Here is a 27,710-nt window from a genome sequence, read left to right as displayed (position 1 = left end):
AATAAGTTGATGTACGAAGAAGTTTGATAGATTTGTACGTGTATAATTTTATTATGCCACGATGTTTCATTTCTGTCGAGGTCCCCCTGCTGCGTTCTGCAGCAATGGTATGCATCTCTGACGCAGGAATAGACTAAGCACATAATTGTAATTGCACTAATTGTGCGATTAAACTCAAAGGACGCGTGATCGTGTGAAAGATTCCTTCACGCAACTCTAAAACAGTCGGAAAATTTGCAGCAGCTAACTACACTTTCTTCCTATATATTTGTTTAATTCCCTAAATGTTTACAATACGCATCGATCCTCGAGCCAACAAAATGATCGATGCATAAAATGCATAAATGAAGTTAAAGAGGAGAAATTGATGTGAAATATGAAGTGAATATAAAATATAAAGTCAAAGGCATTCAGAATGGCTTCTAGAATAAATAAAAGTATATCACTGCTTGCTTTTTCTCTTTAGGTTGATAATAAGATGCAATATAAAAATAATTATATGTGGGTGGGTAAGATACAAAGTTTCTTTCTTCTTCTAAGAGACCTTAGATAGTTAGCATAGCCTTAAGGTTTGCATGCAGATAAGTTTCTATATAGGTGTTGAAATAAGGCCAAAAAATGCAATCTTATATTGCATGATGGGTAAATTTATACATTATGTGGCTTTTATGGTGTTTTTTACAGATTGGATGAATGTCAAGAATACTCCTTCGATCCGTCCCATCAAAAATCGGATGATTGGGCACAATTGCTTATAGGAAAATAACCCGAAACTGCATGTAATATGTTAAAAAATATGAGTGTATAAGATTACCGTGATTATACGATAAACATGGTCTAGCTTAACGTTATATTCTTTCGTGTGACCTAATTGCTAAAGCAAAGCAATTGACTCCCACGCAAAATTTTAATTTTTTGAAAGAATTCAAAAATTCAAACAACTGCAACAAACAATTAACTAAAATTGCCTGCCGGATATTTTGAACATCAAACATTGCCTGATTAGGTCGTTCATGGATGCGGGGGTCGTTCTGCGGGTTATGACTGCAAACTACAGACTTTTTAGCGAATACTGCTTTTTCTATTTTGTCGCCTGAATTACTGATACAAACAGATTTTGCGAATTATAGTACTGTAGAAGAACACAGAATGAAAATATAATGCGATATCCACTTAAGTGTATACTGGTCATTACATAATTGCCAGTAGATAATTTTTTAGCTATATAAACTTTGTAAATTGTAATGATGAGTGGTGATTAGGTGGAATTATCCAGTCCATAATTATATAAAAAATAAAGATAAATTCCTATAGACTTACATTTCCTAATCAACAATATATCGCGTTGGCTCATAAGTCACTTGTAGTCAATTTATATAGCTAAAAAAATTGTTACCGTTTTCTCATAGTCTGTAAGATACGTTTTACGAATATACGCGGGCGCTTTTAGTTTTGAACCGCGGCAGGGTTAATCTAACTGAAATCATACAGGGAAGCACCTCTACAGAACAATTGTCGAAAACCAAAAGAGGAATAGTATAACCATTAGAAATACAAATAATGAAGGAAAAAAATTGCATGCAAATATATACGCCATTCATTAAAACAGCTTGCATAAACTTGACCTTGATGGTTACAATCTCATCTCATATGATGTGTTATAAATATTGGTCATGTTCGCCAATTAATAAAACACTACAAGCTTTCATCTTAATTAAACAGGGTCAGTGTTTGCGTTTAATTTTTATTGCCAAACGTAAATTATAGTTATGTACAGGAAAAATTATTAGTATTAATTTACTTAGTGAATGTTCCTCATGTGTAAATCCTGTTCCCGCCTTATTTTGCGTGATCCCGTGATAGTCATTCGTGCAGATCTGCGTAGCTTATCTTAAACAGCGGTATATCGTTCCAAGCCACCCTTAGGATATTTTAGTATTAGCTCAAAGAGCTCAGACAACAAACGCGTTTTGTTATAAAAAACATGATCTAAAAATACGCGTACTCGTGAAGTTGACTATATGCATATTCTTAAACTGTATTTCTCGACCCTTCGTACTGCACTGCCACACAACCAGAGGATTCGGCATGGATCAAGTATTACTTTATTGAAAATAAAGGCATTTTCACCTTTCGCAGACATGAATTGAAGCAATTTTAGCAAAGTTTTAGAGGCCCAAGTTACTTTCGTGTCGGCAAGCGCTCAAGTTTCATCTCCTATACACTTCAACGTACTTGAGTTTTCAAGTTCCTTCATTGATAAGTGTCAAGGATACGGAAAACACACTTACCACACTATCTGAAATGACGTCGAGAAACTGAGGTCAAGAAAACCCTTACTTGAGTTTCCTAATGATCTTTAGACAATGATTCTTGTTGAGGTTTAAGGTGGTTCAGACGCCGGCGCCGGACTAGAAATTTCCAGCACGCAAAATAGTCTATAAATATTTCGCTAGAAAGATCGCTGTGTAACCTGAATCATTCATGTGTCGTGGTGACAATGTGAATTCTAGTGGCGTATACCCCAATGCACAGTTTCGTGTATCTTATATAATTGCAGTCTACTTGACCTCACAAGTTTAAATATATTTATTGAAAAGCAATTTGTCTCATGTTGAGGAGGATTACGTATAAAAATAATCACATATGCAATTTCCTATACACATGCAATTATTAATTTAAATGCAAGTATTTCACTGTGGGTTTAAGATCTGCATTCGCATTAAGACTTCTCAAGTTGGCAAGAATATATAAAAATATATTATTTTTATTGTTTATTTCTCAAAGCATCACTATGTAGCTATGATGCATGCATTAATATCATATATTAATTAGAATTATAAGAGTTCGACAGTCAGGAAAACCAATATACGTGCATGGACATTCCTAACAAACTTTAACATAGCAACGAAAATGACAAGAGGAAGGGCGTTCCCCGAAAAATTACCCAAGATGCTTTTCTTAATTTTTTCCATCCCTCAAATTTGCCAATGAAATTCGCACGCCTTGTGTTCGCCCACAACCTCGCTTTCATAAATCGTCTCCGGCTATATTCTTGTTAAGACCAATTCATACGACCCTAATAAACTTTCAACATCTTATTCAATTAAAATAGAATCTTATTAATTTATTGCCATCAGAGATTTTTGATATTTCTTTCAAAATTCCAGACAAACTGGATCAACTGATTTTTACTATGGAAAAGCATATTGTTAAAACAATTTACTAATTTAAAAATTAATTGTCTTTGATTAACCTCTTTAACTTTGAATAATTTTATTTCGTGAAAACAACCAAAAAATTACTTGTTTTCACCACGATTTTAGTTGTTTCACATTTACTGACCAAGAAAAGCTGGTACTATAAAATATATCCGAGGTACTCAACAATTTTTAATCAGTTACTGTTTTTGCATGCAGTAGCTATATATAAGCGTATGTATACATTCAATCAATATCTTCTATACATACAGGGAGCCCATACAAATCTAAATTATTTAACTTAGCACAATCACTCATTTCAAAGCCCTGCTATACTGTTCTCAATCCTCAACCTAGCTTCTGAAAAAAAGAAACGACGAGCTTGGAACAAGTCTTAAGGGTGCTTTCAATTTCCGCGTTTTATAAGCCAATTGCCGCGGCCTCGCTAAATAGCTAACACAAATAGCTATAGAAAGAGAAATTACTGAGATATTTTAGGTTGTCATTATATAGTGAGGGAAGTTGTTAGATTAAAGAGAGGAAGTTCAAATAATGTAAATTTATCATTTGTAATTTATTTTATAGAATAATTGCATTGGTAGATTTCATACCACATCAATAGTGAGGTTAGTCTAACTTAGTCAGGTGCTGCTCTGTGCAGTAATTCATTTTGACTCTGTTTGCTCACTGAGAAGTCAGAGCAGACAAATACTTATGTGCTATTATGCATCAGACAGTTTATATAGTTTCAAAAATTAGTTCCACGGCACTGGACATACCTTAAATCTCTATATAAACATAAATATCACATCTATCCTTCGTTCTGTGTGTATTTTTAAATGAAATGTCTAGTATGAGCCGTAGTTTAATGTATAGAATAATGTGTTGAATAGTGGACCTTCCATCATCATGGGTTTCAGTTTTCATACAGTTTTAATGACTAACGTTATACATATAATCACATGCATATACATCAATGCAACTGACATATTTTAATTCTCGAGTTTCTATAACAAGACCTTTCTGAAAATCGTGTATGTATGTGTGCACGAGAGTTTGGCTCTTGTTAGTTTACCTTATCATTGTTATGATCTTAAAATCAACAGGCTCTAATGTTTACTTTTTAAGCGTCAGTGACACTAGCGAGAATTTTGTAAAATGAAAAATATTATATATCACTTCAGTCGGTAACTGCAAACGAAGTTATTGTAAACATGCAAAAACACAGTTAATATTCGCCGTAAATTCCAGGCAATGGACACAATGAATAACGGACGTTTGTTTGAAAAGCGTTCAAAGAATAATTTTGAGGAAGAAACACACTAGGATTTCTTAATGAGCTATGGATAGCATAGTGCGATTGAGCCAACGCCATCTCTCGGTCAGCGGCAAGCTTCCGTTTCCATTTGGTCCTTCTGTTTTGAAACCATATTTTAATTTGAGTCTCTGATAACTTAAGGCCAGCAGCAAGCTCCATTCTTCTGCAAACACTCAAATATCTATTATTTTCAAACTCCTGTTCAAGAACTTTGATCTGATGCGAAGAAAAGGCGGTTCTCTTTCGTTTCTTTGGGACGTTAGATGTGCTGCTGTCTTCATTTTTTGTCTTGTTTGAGGTCGAGAAGTCGTCATGACAAAACGAAACTAAACATAAACATAAACATGTCTTATCATAATCGGTATTTTGGATGACTCTATATACAGCCATAACATCGTCAGATATAGGATTATGAATAAAACGACGAAGACATGTAAGATAACTGAAAAAATAAGTCTCTTGCACATAAAACATGACAGTATACCTGACCATCTACGCCATACACCTGTCTTATATTTTTATGAAAACTGTAAGAATATATATGTCCGAAATTCTATTCTAAAAATGCTCCAAATTCGAATGGAAACTCGCTGAATCTCAGTTACTGTTAGCTATGACTATAACTGTCAGCGATTTCAAACGACTGTATGTTCTACGTCTTACGTGTCAAAAAAATAACGCGCCGACAGTAATAATCAAGCATGAATTTTGCCGACATTGCCTCTTTCCTTAAGTTCCTATATATTTAAGTCGCGCAAGTTTGGACCTTTCGGTAATTTTGTGGTTCCGCCGAAAACCGTCAGCGTCAATAATCTAGCTATTTCATTTTTAATAACCTAATTTATTTACTCTTACCTTCATGTGTGTCGAGACGATTGCTGATAACAGGGTACACTGTGGGAAGAATACCAAGTATACGAGAAGTATTACATGAAGATCCTGGATTTAACCAATCATTTTCCTCCGGATCATTCGCATCTCGTTTTTCACTTTTCACTCTTTCTGCATCTTCTTCTTCAGAGATTTTCTCAGATTTATCCAACTTGGTGTTTTTTAAAATGTTTTCGATAAAAAACCCTTTATCCTTCTCCATTTCTTGAACAGAACTTGTAACTGAACAGTTTGCTGCTCTTATGGAGATAAAGAGAAAAGTGTGATGTTTCAGTTTGAGGACTGGCTTTTAAAAGATAATCCAAGTACTTTATATTGCTATCAGGTGTTAATCAGTCAAAAGATAATGAAATATTGCAATTATCAGCCGAGATTGACTTTTTGATTAGTTTGGGACTTAATACGAAAGCGTTTCGGCACATCCTTTGTGCCGTTTTATGAAAAAAATGCATAAAATTAGAAAACGGTAGGCTGAGCCTGTTGTGGATTCAATTTACTGTCGCATTGATCTAAATGAATCTTTTTGCGAACTTTCCAACAATTCAGTTCTTATGTGAACAAAATATTTTCACTCTCATGACTTTAGTGTTGTGTTGAAGTAAGCTTAGTGGTTTCCATTTGTGGTTTTTTGATTATTTAACTTGGCTAGAGCTGATCGTTGACAGGAATCATCGCAAGGAAACTACGTGCGATCGCCTACGAGGATAGTACTTAAAGAAGTTTTTAGTGTCTTCAGTACAATTTCATTACAATATAAACATATTTCCCTCAATATGAGGCAATAATTAGCAAACATTTTCTCTATTGTTGTATTGCAATGATCAGTTCAGCTGGGCGAACCCGAGATGTTAATTTGCGGATATTTAATTACCGTTCTACATAAACTTAATCAGTAAACATGTATGCCGTCCTATGTCTTTGAAGAATAAGCTGCTTTCGCAAAATATCTGAAATTTACTAAGGCGATATTCAGTTGCTTTTATATATAGAACGCGAAACCTGACAAACAAAGTATAAAATACCAAATTGCCAGAAAGGCAGTATAGAAAAACGATGAAATTTTGTGTTCAAGGCAACGCAATTTAATCTTTCTAAGCATCTTTACTTATTAGAAAGTTGTAGCATATATTATGACAACTAAAAGGAAAGTTAGAAAGGTGAGGACTTGAGGATACCTTATGCAATTAAATATATATCTTAAATAACGTATTCCTATAATTGCACTGGAGAATTTGTTTCCAATTTGTCACAAAATACATATAACAATTTTTTGGGGGGTATATTTCAACAAATGCTAAACAAAATAATCAATAAAATTCATATTGACATATTACCAATCTGACTGAGTTCTGAAGTATACCGAAATGTTATCGCTGCATTCATGGTATTCATGCAAATGAACTTTCATGAAATGCATCAGAAATGAGGCTTCTTTTTATAAATTAACTGGATAAATGTGTTTGTTTCCTGCCAATGCAGCACATCAAAAGTCAAATTACGTGTTTGATCATTCTCGTTTGGGGGTAGAATTTATTCGAAATAACCACAAATCTGTGAAATATTTAATTCTTTTTTATTTTATAAATATTAATAATTGCTATAGTGTATGAAATGTCTGTTCTTCAAATATCTGAATAGTAAACAAATTAAAGCGTTCACTATAACATATGTGAGGGTTAATCTGAAGTTGTTTGGACTTAAACGTCTTCGGCAAGTCTGCACATGGCTAATAAAGCAAACAACCGATAGCCTTTGTTGATTAAACATATACGTTACATCAAATAACGGAGAAAACTGATGTTCATATACTTTATAATTCTTATACCTTTGAGTAAGTATTCATCAGTCTACATTAAGACTGATGAAATTCAAAAATCGAAATGATATTTTAATAGCGATTTGATAAATAATTATATGTAGCTGAATATTCAGTGTAATTTGAAGAAGGGAGTTAGATCTTTTTCTTGAATTCCTACTCATTTCATAACTGCGATTTTGTATAACTGTATTCTTGTCAATCGTCACATCATGCTGTGTATAACTGACATTTTGCATGAACTCAAATGTACTGGAACTGAGTACTTTCCAAAATCTTATGTCAAACGCAATTCATTGCAGGATCGATGTTCAGTTCACCAATTGTTATATGAGCAATTAATATTTAGTATCTTCAATCCATTTTCTTTCCCATATGGAGCCCTTGGCGATTCGGGTTTTTTGGAATAATATAAAGATAGATAATTATAGGTATGATACAGGCTGTCGTCAATAAAATATTTTCAGAGCTGATTGCTCTTTTCAACACTTCAGATTGATTCCAAAATCTGTTCAATGTTTTTTTTTATCAATAATAGATATTATGAAGCAGCTAAATGTTTGAGATTTTTCGCGCACACATGTGTAATAATACAATCTAAATCAAATCAAGCAAGACGTGCATGCATCATATATGGCCTCACATTATATTCAGAGTTTTTCGGCGATAAACGGCACATAATATATACATAATTTTTCTTATACTTCAAAACGTAATTTGTCTTATGCTTTAGCAATCGTTTTTCTACTTTTCTCGCCGATGGATTTATCATAACGTTAACGCCGAGGTGTAGTCTTTGAGATGATTAATATTGCATAAAGTATAATAAACACAGAATTGTTTATATACAATTAAAGGATAACGGACAGCTGTAAATATATTTGGAAGCATATATACATACATCTATTCAGCCAAATGCAATTTGATGACCGTGTGAGTGTTAAAGAAAACAAAAAATAACTTCATCATGTTTAATTAGAATCTCTAATTTGCTACATTTCGTTAGTACAATCCCAAACTGACAATGATGATCGAAACACTTTTGCCCTGAAACACTTTTGAATGAAAGGAAATTTCTTCATTTTTATTTCTCTAAATACTTGCATTCTGTATATGTATATATAACCATGAAATGAATCTTTAGACTATAAAACAAATAACCAATAAATGCTCTCTCGTATAGTTTCTAACTTTCGATTTTCTTATTTATTTGTTCTTGCTTGCAATTTTGTCAGTAAAATAAATTTTTAGACTGAAACCGGCAAAAATCAATATTCGCAAATAGTAGCTGCGTGTTATCGTTTTCATGCAACATTCATAATCTCGCATTACCAGCTGCAGTAAATCTGTTCTACCTAAATACTATCCACAGATTTAAATATGTTGCTTGCCTATCCATGTGTTTGTATGGCTCCCTGCATTATATTTTGCTCGGCGTATTATCATTAACTATTTTCTCTACAGCCAAGTTTCTTATGATCTTTTGGACGAATTTGTGCGCCAGTTTGGACTTATTCGCGAGAGATATGGAAAGTACAAACGTCACTCAAAAACAGAAAGGAATAATAATGTAGCTATGCAAATCACGCCGTTCGAATTCAAGAAATAAACACTTATAGAAAAGATAACAATCATAATCAGATCAAATCTAAATAATAATTTTCCATTCAAGACAAATACAGTTATTTATTTGATAAAGTACGAATTAGAGCAATAATGTCAATATAATACAAGCTGTTTATCATTTTTTGGATGATGTCTTTAGACTTTACTAGTCTACTTCACCGGGACAAGTTACTTACTAGTAATTACCCTATATGTCTGTTTAATAGGGTCTAGTTATTCAAACATATACATGTTGACAGACATAAGTACATGATACAGAAACAAAATTGAAACAATATCAGTATACTTCATCTCGCCCCTGTCCTTATTATAATTTCATAAATAATGTTTCCTTTAACTTGCGTCTCCAAGGACGCAAGATTTTCTCCAAATGAATTTTCCCACATCAACTGTACATTTTAATACAACACCGAACACCAATCATACGTGTTGCACCACGACAAAAGACTGGTGCCCGAAATGCCTAAAACATATACAATTTCTATACAGTTTCATGAAGACCAACATACATACCCTGGTAGCCTGATATTTTTTAAGATTTATATCGTACTAGCACAACGCGCATAAAATGTTTTACAGGGGATTGAGGTCGAACTCGCAAACTTTGACCTATATATAAACTGGACCCAACAATAATATGCACTGTCCATGGATGACACCAAACAATCACTACACTCGTGGTCAGCATGAGTCGAATGGCCTAACTTTGTGACTGATTTATGACTTTCTTAATAATAAAATCATGATTGTCGGACGTTATGGCTGAGTTTGACGACTTTAGGACACTTCTTAATTGATCTTTTTACAGCTACACGATGAAAACCGGATGCCATGTGGATATACAAGGGTAAACGGGTATACATATGTGGTTCATTGACCACTATTTTGGAAACTGGTCAGAGATAACATAATGTCCAAGAAATCATTTCATATATTACCTACTGTAAAATATAAATTTAATTTGCTACAACATGCAGTTATCTTATTCTCGCCACAAATAATTGAGAAACACCCGTCATCTTTTACTTCGGCTTCAATTATTCTTACATACAATGGCCAAGATTCAAGCGAGTATAAAACAGGATTTTTTTTAAGGATTCAATTTTCACCTTTTTGAAAAGTGGATATAAATTACAATATTTGCACTTTAATTGTACCCATCTGTCACAAGCATTGTTTTAACGAGTACAAAAAGATACGGAATAATGCAATGATCATAAAACACAATAAGAACACGATGTGTACATAATTTGATACTTTAATGGCATGCAAATTCTTTTGTATGAAGTGTAATGAAATTATGCGAAAGAACTAGGCCGGTTTACCACTACGCGAAATCTTTCAATTGAGCGAAACTTTACACTCGGTTTTCTCTTAATCCATTGTGATTCTCACATTTGAAAAGAAGATCAAACAAAAAATTTCGTATGGTTGCAAATCCACCTAAGCTTATGTCATGGTCTGCTATAGTGCGAGTTTAAGACGAAGCGAAAAAATTCTTGTTATTTCAGTTGATGTGTCTATGGCCTCGGAATATACCTAAATATAGATAACTCGCAAATTTAATTGAAGTATTACATATTTTGAGGAAAACAATTTAATTGAGCTTTCCAAACAAACATGTGATATATTCAGTGCACGCGACTGACGTTAGCCTACCTATAGCTATAGCCTATACGATATCAGATTTACACTCCATCTTTGAAAGAGAAGTACATGCAGTAATAGTTTCTGTATAAATACACGCAAACGATTCTATTTCAGACGTTTTTTTATAAATACATCTGCATGTACAGCGTCGCAAGCTTTTAAAGTTGATACTATTGGTTAATAAATTCTATTAACTAAAGAATCACAGTTAAAACGAGAATATTTTTAAATTGAACAAAACATGTGCATGTATGCACATCGCAGATTCTTTTGTATGTAAACATCTGTTTCGATAAGTTTATATACACGCGCTCTTTCTGCAGCCTTGAAACACTAATTAACAAATTGTTTGCTTAGATGATTCCTGTATCCTTTCAAATTATAACATTGGATTGAACTTTACAAAGAAAGACAGCTATGAGATGAAACTATAAGTAATATGTACTATATAACCCATAAAAACACCTAAACTTAAGCCTTGACCGTCCGATATGATATTTGAAAATGGATTACCCGTGCAAACAGCCCTATAAACAACAGTCGTACGATAATTACAAGAACCAAAAGTCATAAAGTAACATGCAGAGAAGAACCACCTCGACAAGAGATTCATGCATGAGATAATAAAGTATTAGTGAGTGCCATTTACTAAGCAAGGATATTAATAAGAATTACGACATTATAAGCTTTTTAAAATTTTCTTCTCTGCACTCTGTGCTCCAAAAAATTTTAAAAATCCCAAAAAATGGAAAACCACGAAATTCCTATATATATTCAGTAATAGTTGTAATTTCGGCACGCTCCTGGACTAGTTCCAGGCCTAATGCGTGCTTGACAAAGCTCGTTGAAATCATTTCAACGCCACTGTTTAGTATTTTTGGCTACGATAAAATGGTGCTGAAAAGTTATTCAGCCTTGCCCTGCCACAAATTTCGATTTGGAATCTGCCAAAATCAACTAACATTGCAAAATAAATTACTGTAACATTAAGCGTAAATGCAATTAAGTAATTTATAGCTTGTAGGTACACCACGTAAGTATTTAATACAGAAAAGCTTTCGGTCCGTTAACCCGGGCCTTCATCAGTGCAATTGATGCAGAAGGCTCGGGTTAATGGACCGAAAGCGAAAGCTTTGCAGTATTGAATACTTACGTGGTGTATCTAAAAACTGAATTACTTATCGATTGTCACCATGCAAACATTCAAGAATATTATAAATGCAATTGTTGGTGCGGTGAACATATAAACATACAGCAAACTTTGGGTTGAACTCTATGACATTTACACCGTAACGATAACAATTTAAAAATGAATAAAACAAGCTCATTCATCACAGAGGTGCTAAAATAGCATACTGTTTAGAACAGTGCATGGGTATAATGAACAGCATTTTTAGCGAACAATAGAATTTTTGGGATGTTTTTGTTAAATTAGTAAAGAAGATTCAAGAATAAATGCCGCTGAAGTCTTATTACCGATAATATACGCCATTCATGGCGGCATATTTGAGTCTGCAAAACAGCTAAACTATCATAAGTTCCACCTATCCCGAGAGCTGTGATCTACATGCTGGAGAAAAAATATATGCTGATGCAGCCAATCATTTCGCTTAGTGAAATATTCTACTTCCCATGCCTCCCGATACAATTTTGCGCGGGACCCACAAATCTAACTTACTTATTTGCAGCGGACTGCCAACTAGACTGGCAAGTGAAGAAATATCAAGACATGCCACAGACACAGTAATTCAGTGCAAGTTAAAAAAAGAATATATACATATATACATTATACAATGAAACAGAATATAAAATTAGCTTTAGCCAATGTACATCCCCAGGGCCCCTTTGCGATTTATACTTTTCTGATTACAAATTCTCTGCAGGCCCATGGATGACATGGATGAACCACCTGATCTTATTAACCGCTGTTTAATTGGATGCTTTGTTCTTTTTGCTTTCAAGACTATTATTATTAGATCGAATATTTCTTCAGAATATAGCAATATCGTGCAATTGCATGCAGCCAGAGTCCTATATGAGATATTATTATTATGAAACCTAATAAACGGCGTAATAATCAATGAAATTATCAAAGGTAAACACTGATTGCGGCATGTATTACAATGATACTAACAGTGACAATGATAAATTTTTTGTCCATGTTCAGAAATCTTCTTCATAATACCATTAAGTAATTTAAATATATTAATTTGCGACACACACCCGTAGCTTATAAAGCCTCCGAAAGCTTCCGACAATATACTTTTAAAAATCCCCAACGCTTCCCCATCAATGTGAGCGTGTTTGAATAAGCAAAATAATTTTCTTATCAATTAAACAATTCGTTCAAACCATATGTAGTCTTACAACTCGTGTAGCTATAACCAACCTTGTACCCAGGTTTTTACTACCTATAACCTGTATGAATAGCTATATCTGGAGCCGGTTGCTCATTCGAACCTATTTAGAACTGCTGCGATTTCTTGATCCAGTGCATGAAGAATTTTATATCCATTCACATATAGGATGGAGTGAACAATCATGCAACCATGTCATTAGCTACATTGGCCTTTGTGCAAGGATCTAGCTGTGTCAAAGAGAGGATAGACGAATATGCATGTGTGTATCCTCATGATCATGCAGAGGATAACAGTATACGATATAATTACATTCTATATAAGACTTTTTACAAAATTCTCTTTTAGGCTATGTATTCATAATAAACTTTACATACATACAGGTGTTATAATGAGAAGTTGAACCTATTCGATGCAGACAAACATTGGTTCGTAAAGATTGAATTGAGTCAAGTGTTGTATTAATATTACTACAGTGCCGTCTGCCGAATATCATTTGTTTGTGGGAAATTTGTCGTAGAAAGATTACATGGATATGTAAAAGGAAAAGGTTGTCTTAATAAGTTATTTTGATGGCAGCAGTGTAGGTGCCCTGTTTCTGTTGACGATGTGTGGTAGCCATTGTAATATTGTGCATTTCCTGGGGTACAACACGCAGCCATTCCCATGGGTTGACTAAATATACTCTGTGTATAAAGATTATGGGCGTATTCCATTTGGGCAGCCATCTTGCGCTTCCACTTTGTCCTTCTGTTTTGGAACCAAATCTTGATCTGGGTCTCGGTTAATTTCAGAGATTTAGACATTTCCACTCTTCGCGAAACCGTTAGATATTTATTCCTCTCAAATTCCTCCTCTAATTCCTTGATCTGATGGGCTGAGAAAGCAGTTCTTGGTCTTTTTCGATCATTCAGGTCAATCCTCTTGTCATGACAACGCGTGGCATCGTTTACTTTCACATCTTGAAATAAAGAAAAGATACTAATATAGAACTTCTGAAATGAATTAAACTCTATCCTGTCTTTATTAATTCTACGACATATAATTTGCTTGTTCTTAATGTTCGTCGTACGCCACTATATAGTACATTCACTATTAACTTTTCCACTCAGCTCACATAGGTCACACCATCAGTATATGAATGCATTGTATGTATCAGTAATTTAGACCACCAGTAAATATCTGCTATAATTAATGTCAAGTCGACTGATGGCGTTTTTCAGTCCAGTTTACCCATTTTATGACGGAATTGTCCTGTATAAAGGCGAGTCTGTTAAATTTAAATGTTAATTCTTACCTTAAAAAACAGTCAAGACATATCAATTATAGGACTCTCTGTTGCATGCCAGCTGCATGGTTAATACTATATAGAGGCCTGACTGATATAAATCATCTACATGCGTGCATTCAACTCTTTTCCCAGTTCTATATACCTGAGTACATGAATATTATTTCCTTGTAAGTATAATATGCTTGCATGAAGGTTATTTCTTTCGGCAAGGTGTGGCAGATAAATTGAAGAACAAAAACTTAGGCGGCAAATATACAGCGTTCGTTTTTCAGCATTTCTATTTCGGCAGGTCTAATTATATAGGAACTTTTCTATTATCAGAAGGGTTGTAATAACGAGGCTTAACCTAATCGAGGGAAATGAAATTCGGACCAAGGAAGAGGAAATTTGCAATAGTTCGTTCAACCATCCTAACTTCTTTGATAATTTGCACAGTTTGTCGTTTAATAAAGGCTTAAATTGAACCCCACGCACATGCAGAAAAGTCACTGGGTTACAGACGCAAGTATACTGCGTTCGTTTCTTTGATCGTGCATTTACATTGATGACTTGTTAAATCGCATCATGGTCAATCTTATAACGCGGCGTTATTGTTGATCTTTGAGCAGATATAGTTTATAATCGACTAATCGAATCAAAAAAGCGTCATATTCGACCATCATAAATTTCTTTAATAAGCTGAATTCGGAATACGCCTGCAAATTACAACTTTTATATTGTTCAATTTCAAAATGTAAAGACAGTCCAGTATCCGCCTCAATCACAAGTTGAATAATATATGTAATTTAATGCTTAACTTACATATATATTCTTTAAACGTGACAGAAAACATCCTTTTATACAATTATCCATTATTGTATATTTTCCAAAAAAGAAGGGGAGATTTATTCATTGAAAATATTGCTTTGCTTAATCACAATCTATTTTTTACGGGATATTCTGGTAGACTTGCAAAATTTAGCGCATATGCATGATTTACGCTGCACATGCATGATTTGTATAAATTGATATGGCATCATCATATTTTGCATTGCGAGAATGCCCGGAAATCACGATTATGTGATAAAATAATACGAAACAGCAAACGTATATATATAGGAAGAAAGATGTGTTGGCAAACGTTCTTTTCAACGAACCACAAGTGCTATAGAGAATCCAGTTCCGCGAGTGCATGTGAAAGGCGTCTAATGCGCATGTATGATGATTTTTTTATTATGACATTTGTCAAGTTAAAATTCAACTGATTTCGTTACAGGAATTAACGTTGTAAAAGTGAGCATTTCGCAGCAAAACTATAGTCATTTCAACAAGCATTGTAACTCTTGAGTACAGCATAATCATGCAATCGCATTAAAATCCAAGACTTTATAATTATGTGGCCTGGCCGTATTTTTGAGCCGTCAAAGATGTCAAACATCTCCATGCAGTCATAATATATTTACAATCACAGTTCTCGTATCAGCTGGAAAGTGTGTTTTAAAGCGGCTTTAGAGTGATTCGTTGCATGAAGTAGATTGTAAAACATACTATATGAATAGATCAGCAAAAGATATCTTTGTTGTGGCAGAAAAAAGCCGCCGTTATACCCCCAACTGCAGGCCCAACCGTGAGAATCATGCAGTATACTTTGTTAAAAGATAAAATATACGTGTTCACATTTTCCAGTGTTTCTTTATGACAAGCGGAGCCTTCATTGAATAGGATTTTTAACAAAACCAGCAAAGTATGACAAAAATGTTCCCTTCAGAAACCATTCGATTCTTTGTCTTTGTGATGGAGATATTGATTAAAATTGGCTTATTATTGAAGTTTTGCTTAAGAGTTGTACAATGGATAGAGTATAAAAACGAATGAAGTTAATACTGACACATATGTGCTATTATCTACTTAAAAGTTAAAGCTTTTATCACTTTTGAAAACATGGAATTGAAGCATTTAACAATTAAAGATATAAATCACGATAGCCGAAATTGAGTAATGATTGATGACCAAGCCTTACCATTTAGGTTTTCCTTCTTTTTTAAAATGTCGTTACTTTGGAAGGTAGATGGATCACTGGAAGGTGTTGGCGATTCTTTTTGCTGAGATTTAAAGCTGTTGTGCTCATTAATAGTTTGTATATTTGAAGAGGACTGGCTGAGATTTAGAATACTCGCAATACTATAGTTGCTCGTAGATCTAGTGACCTGGCGTGGATGATTGCTCTCTGACATGTTTCTGACTGCGGACCAATTTCCACTCATTGAGAACTCTTACCAAGATGATATTGAGTCGCAAGAAGTATTTAGTCAAACATTGGTTATTTATGGTTTTAATATCTCCGCCAAGCAGTTTTATTACCCATCCCGTTGGCGTTAATTACCACACGCTCGTTGATTGGTTGCGGCTTTGTACAGGTTTATTAAATGAAGTATCTCAATATTTTGGTGTTAAGCTCTAATGTATAAAACAAATTCAATCAGACAAGAGATGTATGCAGATGATTATCTCTGTAATGAGCTGAAATAAATCGTGTAAATATGAACCAGTGAAAATGGCTGGGTAAGCTTGTGTACGATTCGTTGCAAAGAGTTGCGGAAGCAGCGTAACACATTGTCGGGGTATATTGGCATACAGAGATGAACACTGTGAATTTTATTGTTGTTAAAAAGCTCATAGTGAACTATAGAAATACATCTATAATCATTGCTCCCCGCCGTAGTTTTAATAACATATCGCCGAACTCTCTATGAGTGGATTCAGACAATGAAAGCGATCAATAAAACCGGTGGGGTAATCAAACTTACAACGCATTCGCTATCTGCTATCGCAACAAGTCTATAAACAATTCCCAAAAGCGTGCGCGCATTTAAGAATGTCGGCGGATTAGAAACTGCAAGCTTCCCAAGAGGCGGCATGTGTTTTAATTGATTTTATTATCTAGATAGAAGAAAAGAATCCTTATTTCTAATTTATCAAGATTTTCTCTGTTTTCCAATAAACACGAGGTGGCTAAATACTCGGTTCCAGCGCTAATTGTGGTATTGATTATTCGATAAACACAACGAAAATAAGAAATTAACAAGCCACGCAATCCATCATCTGTCACACAGCGGTCCCCGTAAGAACGATAGCAACATCATCTTACGTTCAGATCGTTCATTTTCAAACGCTACATTCGGATAGTTTGCCTCTTAAAAGCGCGTGCGTGCGTCAGTTCGGAAATCTTGTGCATCTAACGGTATATAGTAATGACGGAACCTTTGAAGTAGATTCGTTCAAAAAGACCGGCTTATAGGCGAACTGCTGGGTTCTTGAGCACTCAACAGTTCAGTAAAGCTTTGAATTAAGCCTTAGACAATGACGGATTTTCGGCAAGATTCTCTTAACCTAGTCGCAAAAGCAATTACAAAATCCTGGGGTCCGCTGTTAAAGATTCCATTCTCTTACAAAGTTTGTGGCAAAGTCAAACGCTCGTTTAAATAGATAAGAAGCGTGAAATTTGCTATTAAAATGATAAGATTGTACAATCATAATGGGCGAAAGTTAGGAACACGCGAGTTTGAAGAATATTGCCAATTATCTGTTTCGGTGCATCCATTGATATCTTCAAAGAAACTCACTAATTATGGCAATTTACGTATTCTTTTGATGAGCTTGCTATAAAATAACCCTGTAATCTTTCTACCCTTGTCATTCTTAATAACAATAAAATTTAATAACTTTAGCCTTGGCGTCAAACAGAGATTTTATGTCCTCTTTCCGACCTCTCTAACGGAATTTCACGCTCCATAAAACCTCTTTTACAACGTATTGTTGCAAGATGAAAGCGCAATTACGAATAGGCTGCTTGAAAACAACGCAGACTGTGTGTTGTGATAGCAGTGTGCATAAAAAACTGACTGTAGTTCTTATCTTTGTTGGCATCGGTTAAATCAATTTTACAAACGAACAATTTACACAATCAATCAGTTTCGAGGGCCGGGAGGTTAGAATTCAAGCCGTGAAACTGACGATAATATCTACCAGTGAAGTTTGATAGAAATCTCACGTTAAGCCGTTCATAGTTACACCTATTTTATCTGGGAAGTTCCGAGTTTTCTTTGCTATTCTCAACACTTATTGGCTTTATATTACTTTGTTGAATCTTAGGTTTGCGCTATAGGCAAGCTTGCTTTTCAGTTCCTCTGCTAGGGCGCGTCGTTAATTTAGGTCGTGGTATAAACGTTTGTAAAATTAATGTTCCAGCAAATATTTAGCCGGCGAGAAATAATGTTGCAAAACGATCTTCCCGCAAACAATATATACAAAATACTTCATGGCATGAGTTTATATCATAGAATAATTTTCGACAATGTTATTAATGACGAGACCTTTGCTTGAAACTTGCAGTTGTTTGAACTAGCTATAGATATGCATGTCTTTAAATGTTTACGTTGCGCCGGTTGAAACTTGTGTTCTCATGAAATCGTGTGGTATTAAAGTATACGACCCACCAGGGACCTCAGTAATACAAGCGATATTAGACTTTCATAAGTTCGACAGTAGCAAAGATCGCTTCAGTTTTGAATATATATATATATGTGTACATCCATGCATGCAATCCTAATTATTTTTTATATTTATCCCAACTAAAACATATGGAGACAAATGGTCGTTGAGACAACATCACTGCATCAGCAATGGAGTTAATATTCACGTCTACACCGCACCCCATGCTGACTAATAACAAATTTGAGGTTTTTATTGAAGCCGTCGTGCTTTGGTTTTTTTTATTTGAAACTAAGTGTTCCCGATTTGCTGGCGCTCTTGGTTTATTTCATCAATTATTTGCAATCACACTTGTTGTTATGTGATTATTTGCACATTAAAAAATCACAAAATTTTAACTCGAAAGAGTTACTTCTGACCACTGAAGTGCATGACATCATGCTCGTTTCCAGTTCAACTTTTACGTTTTAAAACAGATTAATATCACAGCTAATATATAGTTTATATTATTATTAGCTGTATAGAAAATCATTCCAATCTATTTGAGTTTTTTAGAATCCGTCTTTATAAAAAAACCACAATAAAAAAGGTCGACTATTTGGGCGAACTCTTTTTAAAAGATTAAAAAATAAAAATAAAAAAAGCAAATGATTTGCACGCCATATCATAAGCGGGTAATGTAATGTAAATTCAGTCAATTGAATGTAAAATAATACTATTTTAAGAAAGACCAATGTTCATGGTCCATAAAAGTTGTAACATGACGTTTTAAGCTATAATCCGTGCATTGCACGTCAGAGCTTAAAACATTGCCTGGTATTTTCATTGGTTAAGAAAGCTTAATTGAGGGACAAATATTCATATATTCATTTTAATAAGGGAAAAAAAATACCTATCGGTGAGGAATAAGACGAATATATGTCCCCCCCCCCCCAATTAAGCTTCTATAGCAACTAGGGCCCAGGATTTGATAAGTGATTTAAGAGCACATTCTCTCAGGGGCGAATAGTTTTTGGACTGAATTAACGACCTCTTATTGAGGGTGTTAGCTCAGCTAAGAGATCTCGTTTACACTGGCTTCAATTTCGGTTTCCAACAAAAAATGTCAAAACGTTTTCTATTTAACGATGAAAATAGGTCGACAATTTACAGCGATATACTATAAGATAGCGTTGGGTTATCCAGGCTATGCTAATCTTTTAGATGCAATTTGGTTGGAAGACGAGAAGTGCACGGTCAAAAGATGCAGTCGTCGCACAAACACGCCACGCACTATATAGGCTTTGTTTAAAGCACGTACCAATGAAAGGCGACTCACATTTGATGTTTTTCATCTGTTTGTGGGACCTTTGGAGTAGTGATAACAACGGTTCAACTTCCACATTTTCGATTTCAAAAGCCATTCTCAGCTGTTGAACTACCACCCCATTTTGTGCCTGTAATTGATTTATAATAAGGAGATCTATTCGTCGAATGCCTTCAATTCATTGCAACCGCTGCAATCATGATGACTGAATTACCTTTTCGACATTGGCTGGTTCAGTACGTATATTAGTACTAAGGCAGGTATTTTATTAACATCATTGTAATAATCAATTCCTTTTAGTTTTCTTGCGCACCAGCAGGATAACTTCAAGATTTTACCAGATTCTTTTTCTTGGTATTCAGATTTAGACTCGATGCATTATAGTCTTTGATTGTGCTGAGCAGTTTCTAGTTCAACATAAAAAGAGGGGCCTGATATCGATATTTTAGATTTGCCCCAAGAAATAACAGTACGTATATCCTTAGCTTGAGATATAACTGTAAACTACAAGCGAGACACACATATAAAGCTGAAATGAGGATGTTAATCCATGCATGCAGTCAAGCGAAGCAAATCTTGCCTCACTGCATGCATTTACTGCATGCAATTACTAAAATTTGAGAAAAGGACAATGACATTCCACAAGTCGAAGCGAATCCATACAAACGTCGCGATTAAGCGATTAAGTGACCATCATGAGTGAGGAATGCTTCTCCAGACAGCTCATTGTACAAAAGTAATTTACGAAATTTCCATATCGTGAACAGATTGAAAACATACATAAGTTGCATTGATTTTTTACATATCATTAACTCATGCAGACACTTTACTGTGAATATCTACTGCCTAGGTTAAGCCCATCGCACACGAGAGCGTCGAATGCAATTAAAACAACAGGTAATGGGATGTTATCATTAACATGTTTATCATCTCATTATAGAATCCATAGTTTGAATTGCATTCGACGCGAGCAAAATGCGACGGCCTAGGCCTAAATACAAAATACCACCGGACGTTTTGCTTCAAATAGGGACTTGAGAGCAAACAGTATAAATAAATCTGTGCTGTCTTATATATTAATATATACTCAACATGCTAATGAACCTTAAATAATTTAATTTACAACTTTATACACCCAACTTCTTCACTGGTCACTTTGATCCAGCGGTGCTAAAGACATGCCGACAAAAAATTCTCTCGCGAAGTCAAAAATATCGTCAGGTTTTTTCATTAATAAGAATTGTAAGAAATCAGCCAGGATGGCCTTTACTTCTGGATGTCTTCGAATATATGTGTTATGATCATCGACAAGTTCTTCCTAAAGAAATTCAATTTTTTTAAAAGTATCTATTAGATACATACTTAGTACAATGGAGGTAAAAATATGAGACGATTGAATCAAACGACTGCACTTTTTATGAAAGAATATAGTAGTTATAAACACGGTTATAACCTTTTCTTAAATGATCCGTTTGGAAGACAAAAGTTCGTACTAGTTTTACTTAGTAAATAACTGCTTTGATGGCAATAAAGGTTTTGGAGGTATTTATCCTATCCTATCCTAGACATCCTATCCTATCCTATCCTATCCTATCCTATCCTGGTCAACCAGATCTCATGCACTTACCTTTCTATCAGTAAACTGTGACAGCAACTCCATATCTTCATCCCACTTAAGCGGAGTGATAATATCTGGTTGTTCAGCTGAAATACAAAAGTCTTATTTTTTACTGATGAGGCCCGTAGACACTGAGTGGTGAAATGTACCAGGCCGCCTCAGTTTAGTCATGTTAGAAATTGATTGTTTTCACAGTCTAAAAGCACACTATATAGGCATTGGACTGGACACCTTACGTTCATTATATTAGCCAGAAAATAAATATTCTTATGCATGTATCAACACGTTAACGAAAGAAGATACAGCTCCCGTACTTCATCCATCCAATCATTACTTACGTGTTGGAGTGCGTGGTAAAGTGAGCTGTCTGACGGTGACGTCACTTCCGATTTCAGTTTTTAACATCAAACGACTATAATTTTGAAAGAGATTATTAGAGCGATAATTTTCTTAAAAGAAGTCACTAAAAAGAGAGCATCTATCTATTTACCCATCAGGTATAAAGAAAGACTCCCACAAATATTCCTTTTTCATCAAAGACGATAGCTTGCATTCGATTCCTCTTGTTAAAACACTTTCATCTTCAACCTCAATTTCTCTTTCACCGATCATTTTCTTGTGAAAAACGTTATTTCATTTCAGTGATTAACACCCTACATATCTCTGCATTTTAAAAATACATAGGTCCTGAGTTTTGGCATTTCGATTGATTAGGGTTGCGAGATATTACTTGCACAAATAATTTCACCAACCCTTCATGTAAATTTAAGATGCCATCCTCATGTATACAGTTATACAGTGAAAATAAAAAGCTCGGTGATAAAAACTGAACCACTCACAAATGTCATGGAGGAAAGATTCGTCTCGCTGTCAAATGTCAAGAAGACCATATTATCTGGAATTCCCTTTTTCAATAATAATCGTTGTAAAACCACATGACAAGCTGTCAAAATTTCAAAATGCAATGGACGTTAGCTTTCAAGCGTGTTCCTCTTCGTTTCTTGCATAATATGCACCAGAAACGTACCTTCACAAATAAAACCTTGCATTTGTTTTGTCGAATATGTCTCGTGCGTTTGTCGTTCAAACTATAAATTACATCAACTTTTATGGTAATTATAGAATTCATGGACTATTTTAGAACCAGAAGTGATCAACATTGAAATGCATGATCAAGGAAATTCTTGAACACAGGCAACATCATGGAGAGGACAAGGGGAGAGGAGGAGTCAACATACTAAAATAATTATTTTCAGATGCTCTTTGTCTCCTTTTTAAATTCAAAGTGCCTACAAGGACTGCCCTGCTCTAAATTAGGTAGACAGTTCTTGACCAACTTACGTACATCATCATGTTTTACTGTTTTTTGAACAACGTATTTTCCCCCCTCAAGAGTCATCAATGTCTTACTGTCAATTGTTCTGTCGGGCACCTGTGATTAAAACACAATGCACTAGGTAACATAGAGGGTAAGAGGTATATAGCTTTGAAATGATCCGATTCATCAAAAGATTATTGGTGACTGTAATAAGAAAAGTTTTACAATTGATCCTATCTGCAAAATACAAAATCCGTGGAATTATATATAAAGGGTGTTACAGTAGAGATTGAACAAAAGTTTTATCTTAATTAAAAAATGGGCATTTCATAAATAAAACTAATACCTTATATTCATGTATACTTTGTTCAAGAGTTGTAAAGTTCTGGTCAACATGAGCTGAAATCATAATATATATGGACACTGATTTAATAGAGAGTTGGAATAATCCGTTGCTTGTATAATTATAAGACATTTTGTAGCCTAATATTTTTTTTAAAATCTAATCAGCCTAGCTATAATTTAAATAATCTAAGAAATGACCATGCATACCAATGATATTGGTGACTTTTGGTATATCCATGACAATACACTCTTCTGTAATGTGGATCATGTAGCATTCTTTTCCTTGCCACTCAGCATGACTTACAGTTATCTCAAACTCCCCAAAATCCTGTAAAATTGGTTGGCACAATGTTATAGACTAAAAGATGTGAAAATTTATTTCGTCTATTGGCTTGTTACAAAAATTTGCATCATTTACAGGATTTCATTAGTTGTTATACTGTATAGTGTGGTGCCTATGTTATACATAAGTTCCCCCTGCATGTGTGAAGTGCCTAGCCATTAAATTTAAAATGCCATATAAATAAGAATAATTTTACTATACAAACGTTTCAAAGCTAACCTTATCCCCTGATGTTGTCATCAACGTTTCTGACATGCCTATTGCACTCCAATCTTGTGAAGCTATAAAAATATTTTTTATTCATTTGTGGTTGTCGAAAATAATGCATGTCATTCGACAAATTGTATACAAATATAAAAATACACAGGCAATACGGTCTCAATCTCATATATAAAAATACAGTCAAACTTACTGATATTCCCTAAGTAGGCAATAGCTTCTTCACTGGCAGTGTAATCAAATTCTTGTCTTTCGTCCCTAAAAATATGTATTATAGTAAAACGGATGTTTAAAAAAGAAAATATATGTATGAAATATCATACCTGACGCCTTCATTTTCCTCCATTTTGATTTTTAGTTACAGGCAGGTGGTTGCCGTGGAAACCATCTGTTAGCTGGCCGACAATCCTTGAAGTAAGGAAAATCTCATATAGGCATGGGATCTCGTCAATTTTTATGACGTTTTTTGTATTTACTTTGTGTACAGTACATATCAGTATTGCTCGACACCGCAGAAATTGGTGTTTAAGACGTTTCAACCCGAAAATCTAATCGCTGGTTCACAATTGTGCATTTCTGTATCGCCCTATCAAAGAGAAACCTTTTGAATATCTTAAAAAAGTTCAATTTTTCTTCTGAATACGCATTCTGCAATCTTTTGACTCATCTGACCGCTGTGAAATGGCCATTTTGAGGCTTAAAGTATACACAAGGTTATTAATTCAGACGATTCGTTTTTACCGTGAGCAAGCTTCAAATCTTTTGTGCAAGACATATTTTCTTGAATATTTATAAATCTTTTTCCTCACCAAGTTTGAAGTCTAAGTATCGAGAATTGCGGCTAAGCCTATACCAATTTCCGCGGTGTCGTATTGCTCACTGTTCCGAGCTCGTGTGCGTCGTTTTGAGCAGAAAGTTCTATTTAACGAATAATGATCAGCAACATCTTCAATCACCAGCTCATTTCCCAAAGACCCAGGCTGCTAGCATTTATCCTGGTCTGGGAGCAGGCTGCAGGCGTCCTCTGAATTTTTAACGTCACTTGCAAAAGCTCAAACTTGACAGCAGCCCAAAAATAAGCGTGTGCCATCAATGTTTAGATCTTTATCATCTCATCACTGAGCTCAGTATTCTATGGTTCTAAGGCAATTAATTTTGAAGTTGGAAGTTGGCTTAAGGAAATTGGTAAGGATTTCTTTCAGAATTTCTCAAGGTTACTGGGGTTACCCAACCGTTCATAATTTATTCCAGAAGAGACGACTTTCAGAATTCAGAATCAGGGACAAACTTCCGGAGCAACCACGTACCAATTCCTCGTACCCGGAGAGGCATAACATGACACATGTACATATTATAAAGTGTCGGATAAGGATCATATACAACTCACATTATTTATAACATAATATTTAAAATCAACATTCATTTTGATTAACCAATGAACTTTCTTAGACCAAGTGCACTCAGACGGAATGGTTGCTGTTTGAGGCTGTTTATATATTGTGTATGTTGTCTGAGTCTCTTCCTGATTGTTTATATTATGCTGAAAAATAGACTACAGGTAATAGACAAGTCTTTTGTGCAGCTTGACAAGTGCCCAGCTTGTTTTGGAAAATGGGAGAGTGTTTGTCAGGCCATCTCCTTTGAAAAACTGAAAGTGTGGGGGAACTATTTTTGGAAAAGTGAATCTTTAAAAGGTGTATGGTATGGCAAATGGAATGAATTAGCTGTGGTTTTAAAACAGCTTGGACATATTAACGAGCTGGCAATGTTAGACCAAGAAATATGTCTTAATGCATCAGTACCAGTCAGTAAACATTGTGATGTTGGTGAAAAAGTGTTAAGATCATTTTTAAATCCTGCCATGTCATTCAAAAGGTTATATGTTTTTTGTATATATATGTATATACTTTTTCACTTCATCATATGGGATCATATAGATGACCGTATGGTCAGTTGGAACTAAATAGTCCTCAAATATAAATACAGCTAAAAAACATTGTTATCATTATTCCAAACTTGTTAGTATTAATTTAACAATGCAGTAATTATTTTAATATGAATTTTCAAGTGCTCTAATGCAGTTCATGGAATGTCCAACCATGCAGTTTGTCAAGATAATAGAAAGCAACTTAAAAAATGAAAATGATGTGGTACGACTGGACCAGAAAATCATGGCAATGACAAACCTACATTTTAATCAAGAATTTCTCTTTTTACAGGTATTTATAAATATGGTATATCTTTATTTAGAGGAGCCTTATAGCCTTATTCAATGAAATACCTTGGCTTCTTTGCTCTCATTGTGGGAGTGGGGAGTGTGCCAAATGCCAGACGACATTTTTAATGAAACTTTCTGATAAAAAAACGTAACATAATATTGGGATGAACATAGGGGGTGATATATTGAATTAATGGTGTAACCCCTCATTTGGGAACCTGTGATTTGCATCTTATTCTTTGTGAATGGTTAAAAAAACTCTATACTCCAATAATTCAGGTATTTTCTGAACGGTATTCAAATTTTCTGCCAGCTGTTTATGGTGCCTGTGGAAGGGTAATTGTTGTTGAAAATGTTGGGCCAACTCTATCTTCAGTATTAAGTTGGTCTTGGCAAGAACGCGTAAAAGTTAGCATTAAACTGATTCAACTGGCGCGCCAGTTTACGAGAACAGAAGACAACATGGCTCTATATATGTACGATGTCGCCATGGACAATTATGCGGTGGATAGACATGGCAATGTGAAACTCATTGATTGTGAACATGTTCTTGTGGTAGACATGAAAGCTTTCAATCGCAGTTATAGTAAGTTTAAATTAGCTTCAACTTTCAACACATAGTAAATGGGATGTGGCGGGACGTGGTGCTTGCACTCCTCACACGTCCGGAGGTCCGGACTCCCCCACATGCTCACGTGGCTACACCAATGTCTCAATTACTGAAAATAAGTAATGCGGTGGATAGTTTTGTGAGCCGAAATAAACTTTCACACTTTCAATCAATCAATCAATAAACTTTATTTGCAGAGGGTTAAAAATATTACATAGCTAATATACCTGGTAAGTCAAAAGACTTATCTTCCCCAGGGCCCTCACTATTTAGTTAAAAATACAAGTTGAAGTTATTTACAAAAGGTAAAAAATTGTTAATTACTAGTTAAAAAATAATTAGTTAAATATTTCCTCTTAAAATCGTTTAAAGATACACTTTCTCTAATGTTTGAACTTAATGTGTTCCATATCTTTACACTACTATATCCAAACGTGTTCGTATATATCTGTTTATGTTTTCCTGGAGGCAAACATAAACAGATATATACGAACACGTATTGAAACAAATTTTCAAAAGAAAGCATTAAGTAACTGAATTTACAAAAATTAAAAAATGTGGGTGTGAACACACTAAAGTTTAGACGTTAAGTAAAAAACAATTTATATTTCGTAACTTTAGGTACTAAAAGTGAAGATCTATGTACTGTCGACCGCTTTCAGTGTCTGACGTTTGTTCCAGAGGACTTATGCAAAGGACAAGCCCAAGACCACAATTACTACGCCATATGTCGGAATTTACTCGCAGCTGTTGGCAACTCCAGGGGACTTCTCCACTCTCCAGAGGATAAAAATAGCCAGTCCAGGCTTAAATACTTACTTGACAATTGTGTATACAGTAAAGAAATGAGTAGGGAACACGCAGTAGAAATACTGGAAAAACAACTTCTAAGATATGTTACATATGATAAGGGAGACAGAAATACGTAAAATGTTAATTATCGCATGTGAAATCTCTGTATACATACTATATAGCCTAGGAAAGAACCATGCAAGAAAGAGATTACTTGTACTTTTATAAAAACAACTGACATATAATGACCTCGAGTTCTTCCTCTGTACTACAGTTGCAATAAAACAATAGCTTTTAAAAACGATGCAGATTGTTATGCTGG

At 34.7% G+C, this 27,710-nt stretch overlaps 4 protein-coding genes across 8 annotated transcripts; 1 reads left to right on the top strand and 3 right to left on the bottom strand.

Moving 5' to 3' along the window:
• Positions 1 to 3,085: 3,085 nt before the first annotated feature.
• Positions 3,086 to 20,016, bottom strand: LOC114520241 (homeobox protein pnx-like). Of its 2 annotated transcripts, XM_028540484.1 has the most exons (3): positions 19,938 to 20,016; positions 5,374 to 5,648; positions 3,086 to 4,844 (listed from the first exon to the last, which is right to left on the bottom strand). In XM_028540484.1, exons 2-3 carry the CDS (start codon positions 5,609 to 5,611, stop codon positions 4,429 to 4,431), a joined length of 654 nt encoding a protein of 217 aa, XP_028396285.1. In that variant the 5' UTR covers positions 5,612 to 5,648; positions 19,938 to 20,016; the 3' UTR covers positions 3,086 to 4,428. The 2 variants fall into 2 exon arrangements, with proteins under 2 accessions (XP_028396285.1, XP_028396277.1); XM_028540476.1 differs by lacking the exon at positions 19,938 to 20,016 and having other exon boundaries at positions 5,374 to 6,889.
• On the bottom strand, positions 12,423 to 20,591 carry LOC114520258 (homeobox protein Hmx-like). The gene is made up of 3 exons (XM_028540495.1): positions 20,140 to 20,591; positions 19,920 to 20,055; positions 12,423 to 13,819 (listed from the first exon to the last, which is right to left on the bottom strand). The coding sequence occupies exons 2-3, from the start codon at positions 20,020 to 20,022 to the stop codon at positions 13,329 to 13,331; spliced, it is 594 nt and encodes a 197-aa protein (XP_028396296.1). The 5' UTR covers positions 20,023 to 20,055; positions 20,140 to 20,591; the 3' UTR covers positions 12,423 to 13,328.
• A 71-nt stretch (positions 20,592 to 20,662) lies between these two features.
• LOC114520219 (ciliogenesis-associated TTC17-interacting protein-like) lies at positions 20,663 to 24,771 on the bottom strand. Of its 3 annotated transcripts, none has more exons than XM_028540465.1 (13): positions 24,725 to 24,771; positions 24,092 to 24,176; positions 23,962 to 24,026; positions 23,769 to 23,830; positions 23,414 to 23,534; positions 23,208 to 23,260; positions 22,889 to 22,975; positions 22,571 to 22,631; positions 22,383 to 22,486; positions 22,034 to 22,158; positions 21,882 to 21,955; positions 21,553 to 21,629; positions 20,663 to 21,243 (listed from the first exon to the last, which is right to left on the bottom strand). In XM_028540465.1, the coding sequence occupies exons 2-13, from the start codon at positions 24,112 to 24,114 to the stop codon at positions 21,070 to 21,072; spliced, it is 1,026 nt and encodes a 341-aa protein (XP_028396266.1). In that variant the 5' UTR covers positions 24,115 to 24,176; positions 24,725 to 24,771; the 3' UTR covers positions 20,663 to 21,069. The 3 variants fall into 3 exon arrangements, with proteins under 3 accessions (XP_028396266.1, XP_028396258.1, XP_028396250.1); XM_028540457.1 differs by having other exon boundaries at positions 24,649 to 24,726; XM_028540449.1 differs by lacking the exon at positions 24,725 to 24,771 and having other exon boundaries at positions 24,092 to 24,341.
• Positions 24,573 to 27,684, top strand: LOC114520203 (divergent protein kinase domain 2A-like). 2 transcript variants are annotated; one of them, XM_028540437.1, is made up of 5 exons: positions 24,573 to 24,953; positions 25,020 to 25,643; positions 25,837 to 25,987; positions 26,266 to 26,572; positions 27,218 to 27,684. In XM_028540437.1, exons 2-5 carry the CDS (start codon positions 25,204 to 25,206, stop codon positions 27,523 to 27,525), a joined length of 1,206 nt encoding a protein of 401 aa, XP_028396238.1. In that variant the 5' UTR covers positions 24,573 to 24,953; positions 25,020 to 25,203; the 3' UTR covers positions 27,526 to 27,684. The 2 variants fall into 2 exon arrangements, with proteins under 2 accessions (XP_028396238.1, XP_028396234.1); XM_028540433.1 differs by having other exon boundaries at positions 24,573 to 25,643.
• Positions 27,685 to 27,710: the final 26 nt, after the last annotated feature.

This window comes from Dendronephthya gigantea, unplaced genomic scaffold, assembly GCF_004324835.1.
Source record: "Dendronephthya gigantea isolate DGI-Jeju-01 unplaced genomic scaffold, DenGig_1.0 000000F, whole genome shotgun sequence".
Lineage (NCBI taxonomy): Eukaryota > Metazoa > Cnidaria > Anthozoa > Malacalcyonacea > Nephtheidae > Dendronephthya > Dendronephthya gigantea.
This window is presented reverse-complemented; position numbering and strand designations above follow the sequence as displayed.

What these genes read in the sequence shown, in the direction of transcription:
- LOC114520241 (XM_028540484.1), bottom strand. Translation starts at nt 5,611, where the DNA reads ATGGAGAAGGATAAAGGGTTTTTTATCGAAAACATTTTAAAAAACACC. An exon ending in TCGTCTCGACACACATGAAG is followed by an intron (nt 4,845 to 5,373) that starts GTAAGAGTAAAT and finishes GTTTATGTTTAG; the next exon opens with TTTCGTTTTGTCATGACGAC.
- LOC114520258 (XM_028540495.1), bottom strand. Translation starts at nt 20,022, where the DNA reads ATGGCTTTTGAAATCGAAAATGTGGAAGTTGAACCGTTGTTATCACTA. An exon ending in ATGTGAGTCGCCTTTCATTG is followed by an intron (nt 13,820 to 19,919) that starts GTACGTGCTTTA and finishes CTTTATTTCAAG; the next exon opens with ATGTGAAAGTAAACGATGCC.
- LOC114520219 (XM_028540465.1), bottom strand. Translation starts at nt 24,114, where the DNA reads ATGGAGGAAAATGAAGGCGTCAG. An exon ending in TTTACCACGCACTCCAACAC is followed by an intron (nt 21,630 to 21,881) that starts GTAAGTAATGAT and finishes TTTGTATTTCAG; the next exon opens with CTGAACAACCAGATATTATC. An exon ending in CACAGTTTACTGATAGAAAG is followed by an intron (nt 21,244 to 21,552) that starts GTAAGTGCATGA and finishes GAATTTCTTTAG; the next exon opens with GAAGAACTTGTCGATGATCA.
- LOC114520203 (XM_028540437.1), top strand. Translation starts at nt 25,204, where the DNA reads ATGAACTTTCTTAGACCAAGTGCACTCAGACGGAATGGTTGCTGTTTG. An exon ending in CCTGCCATGTCATTCAAAAG is followed by an intron (nt 25,644 to 25,836) that starts GTTATATGTTTT and finishes TGAATTTTCAAG; the next exon opens with TGCTCTAATGCAGTTCATGG. An exon ending in AGCTTTCAATCGCAGTTATA is followed by an intron (nt 26,573 to 27,217) that starts GTAAGTTTAAAT and finishes TCGTAACTTTAG; the next exon opens with GTACTAAAAGTGAAGATCTA.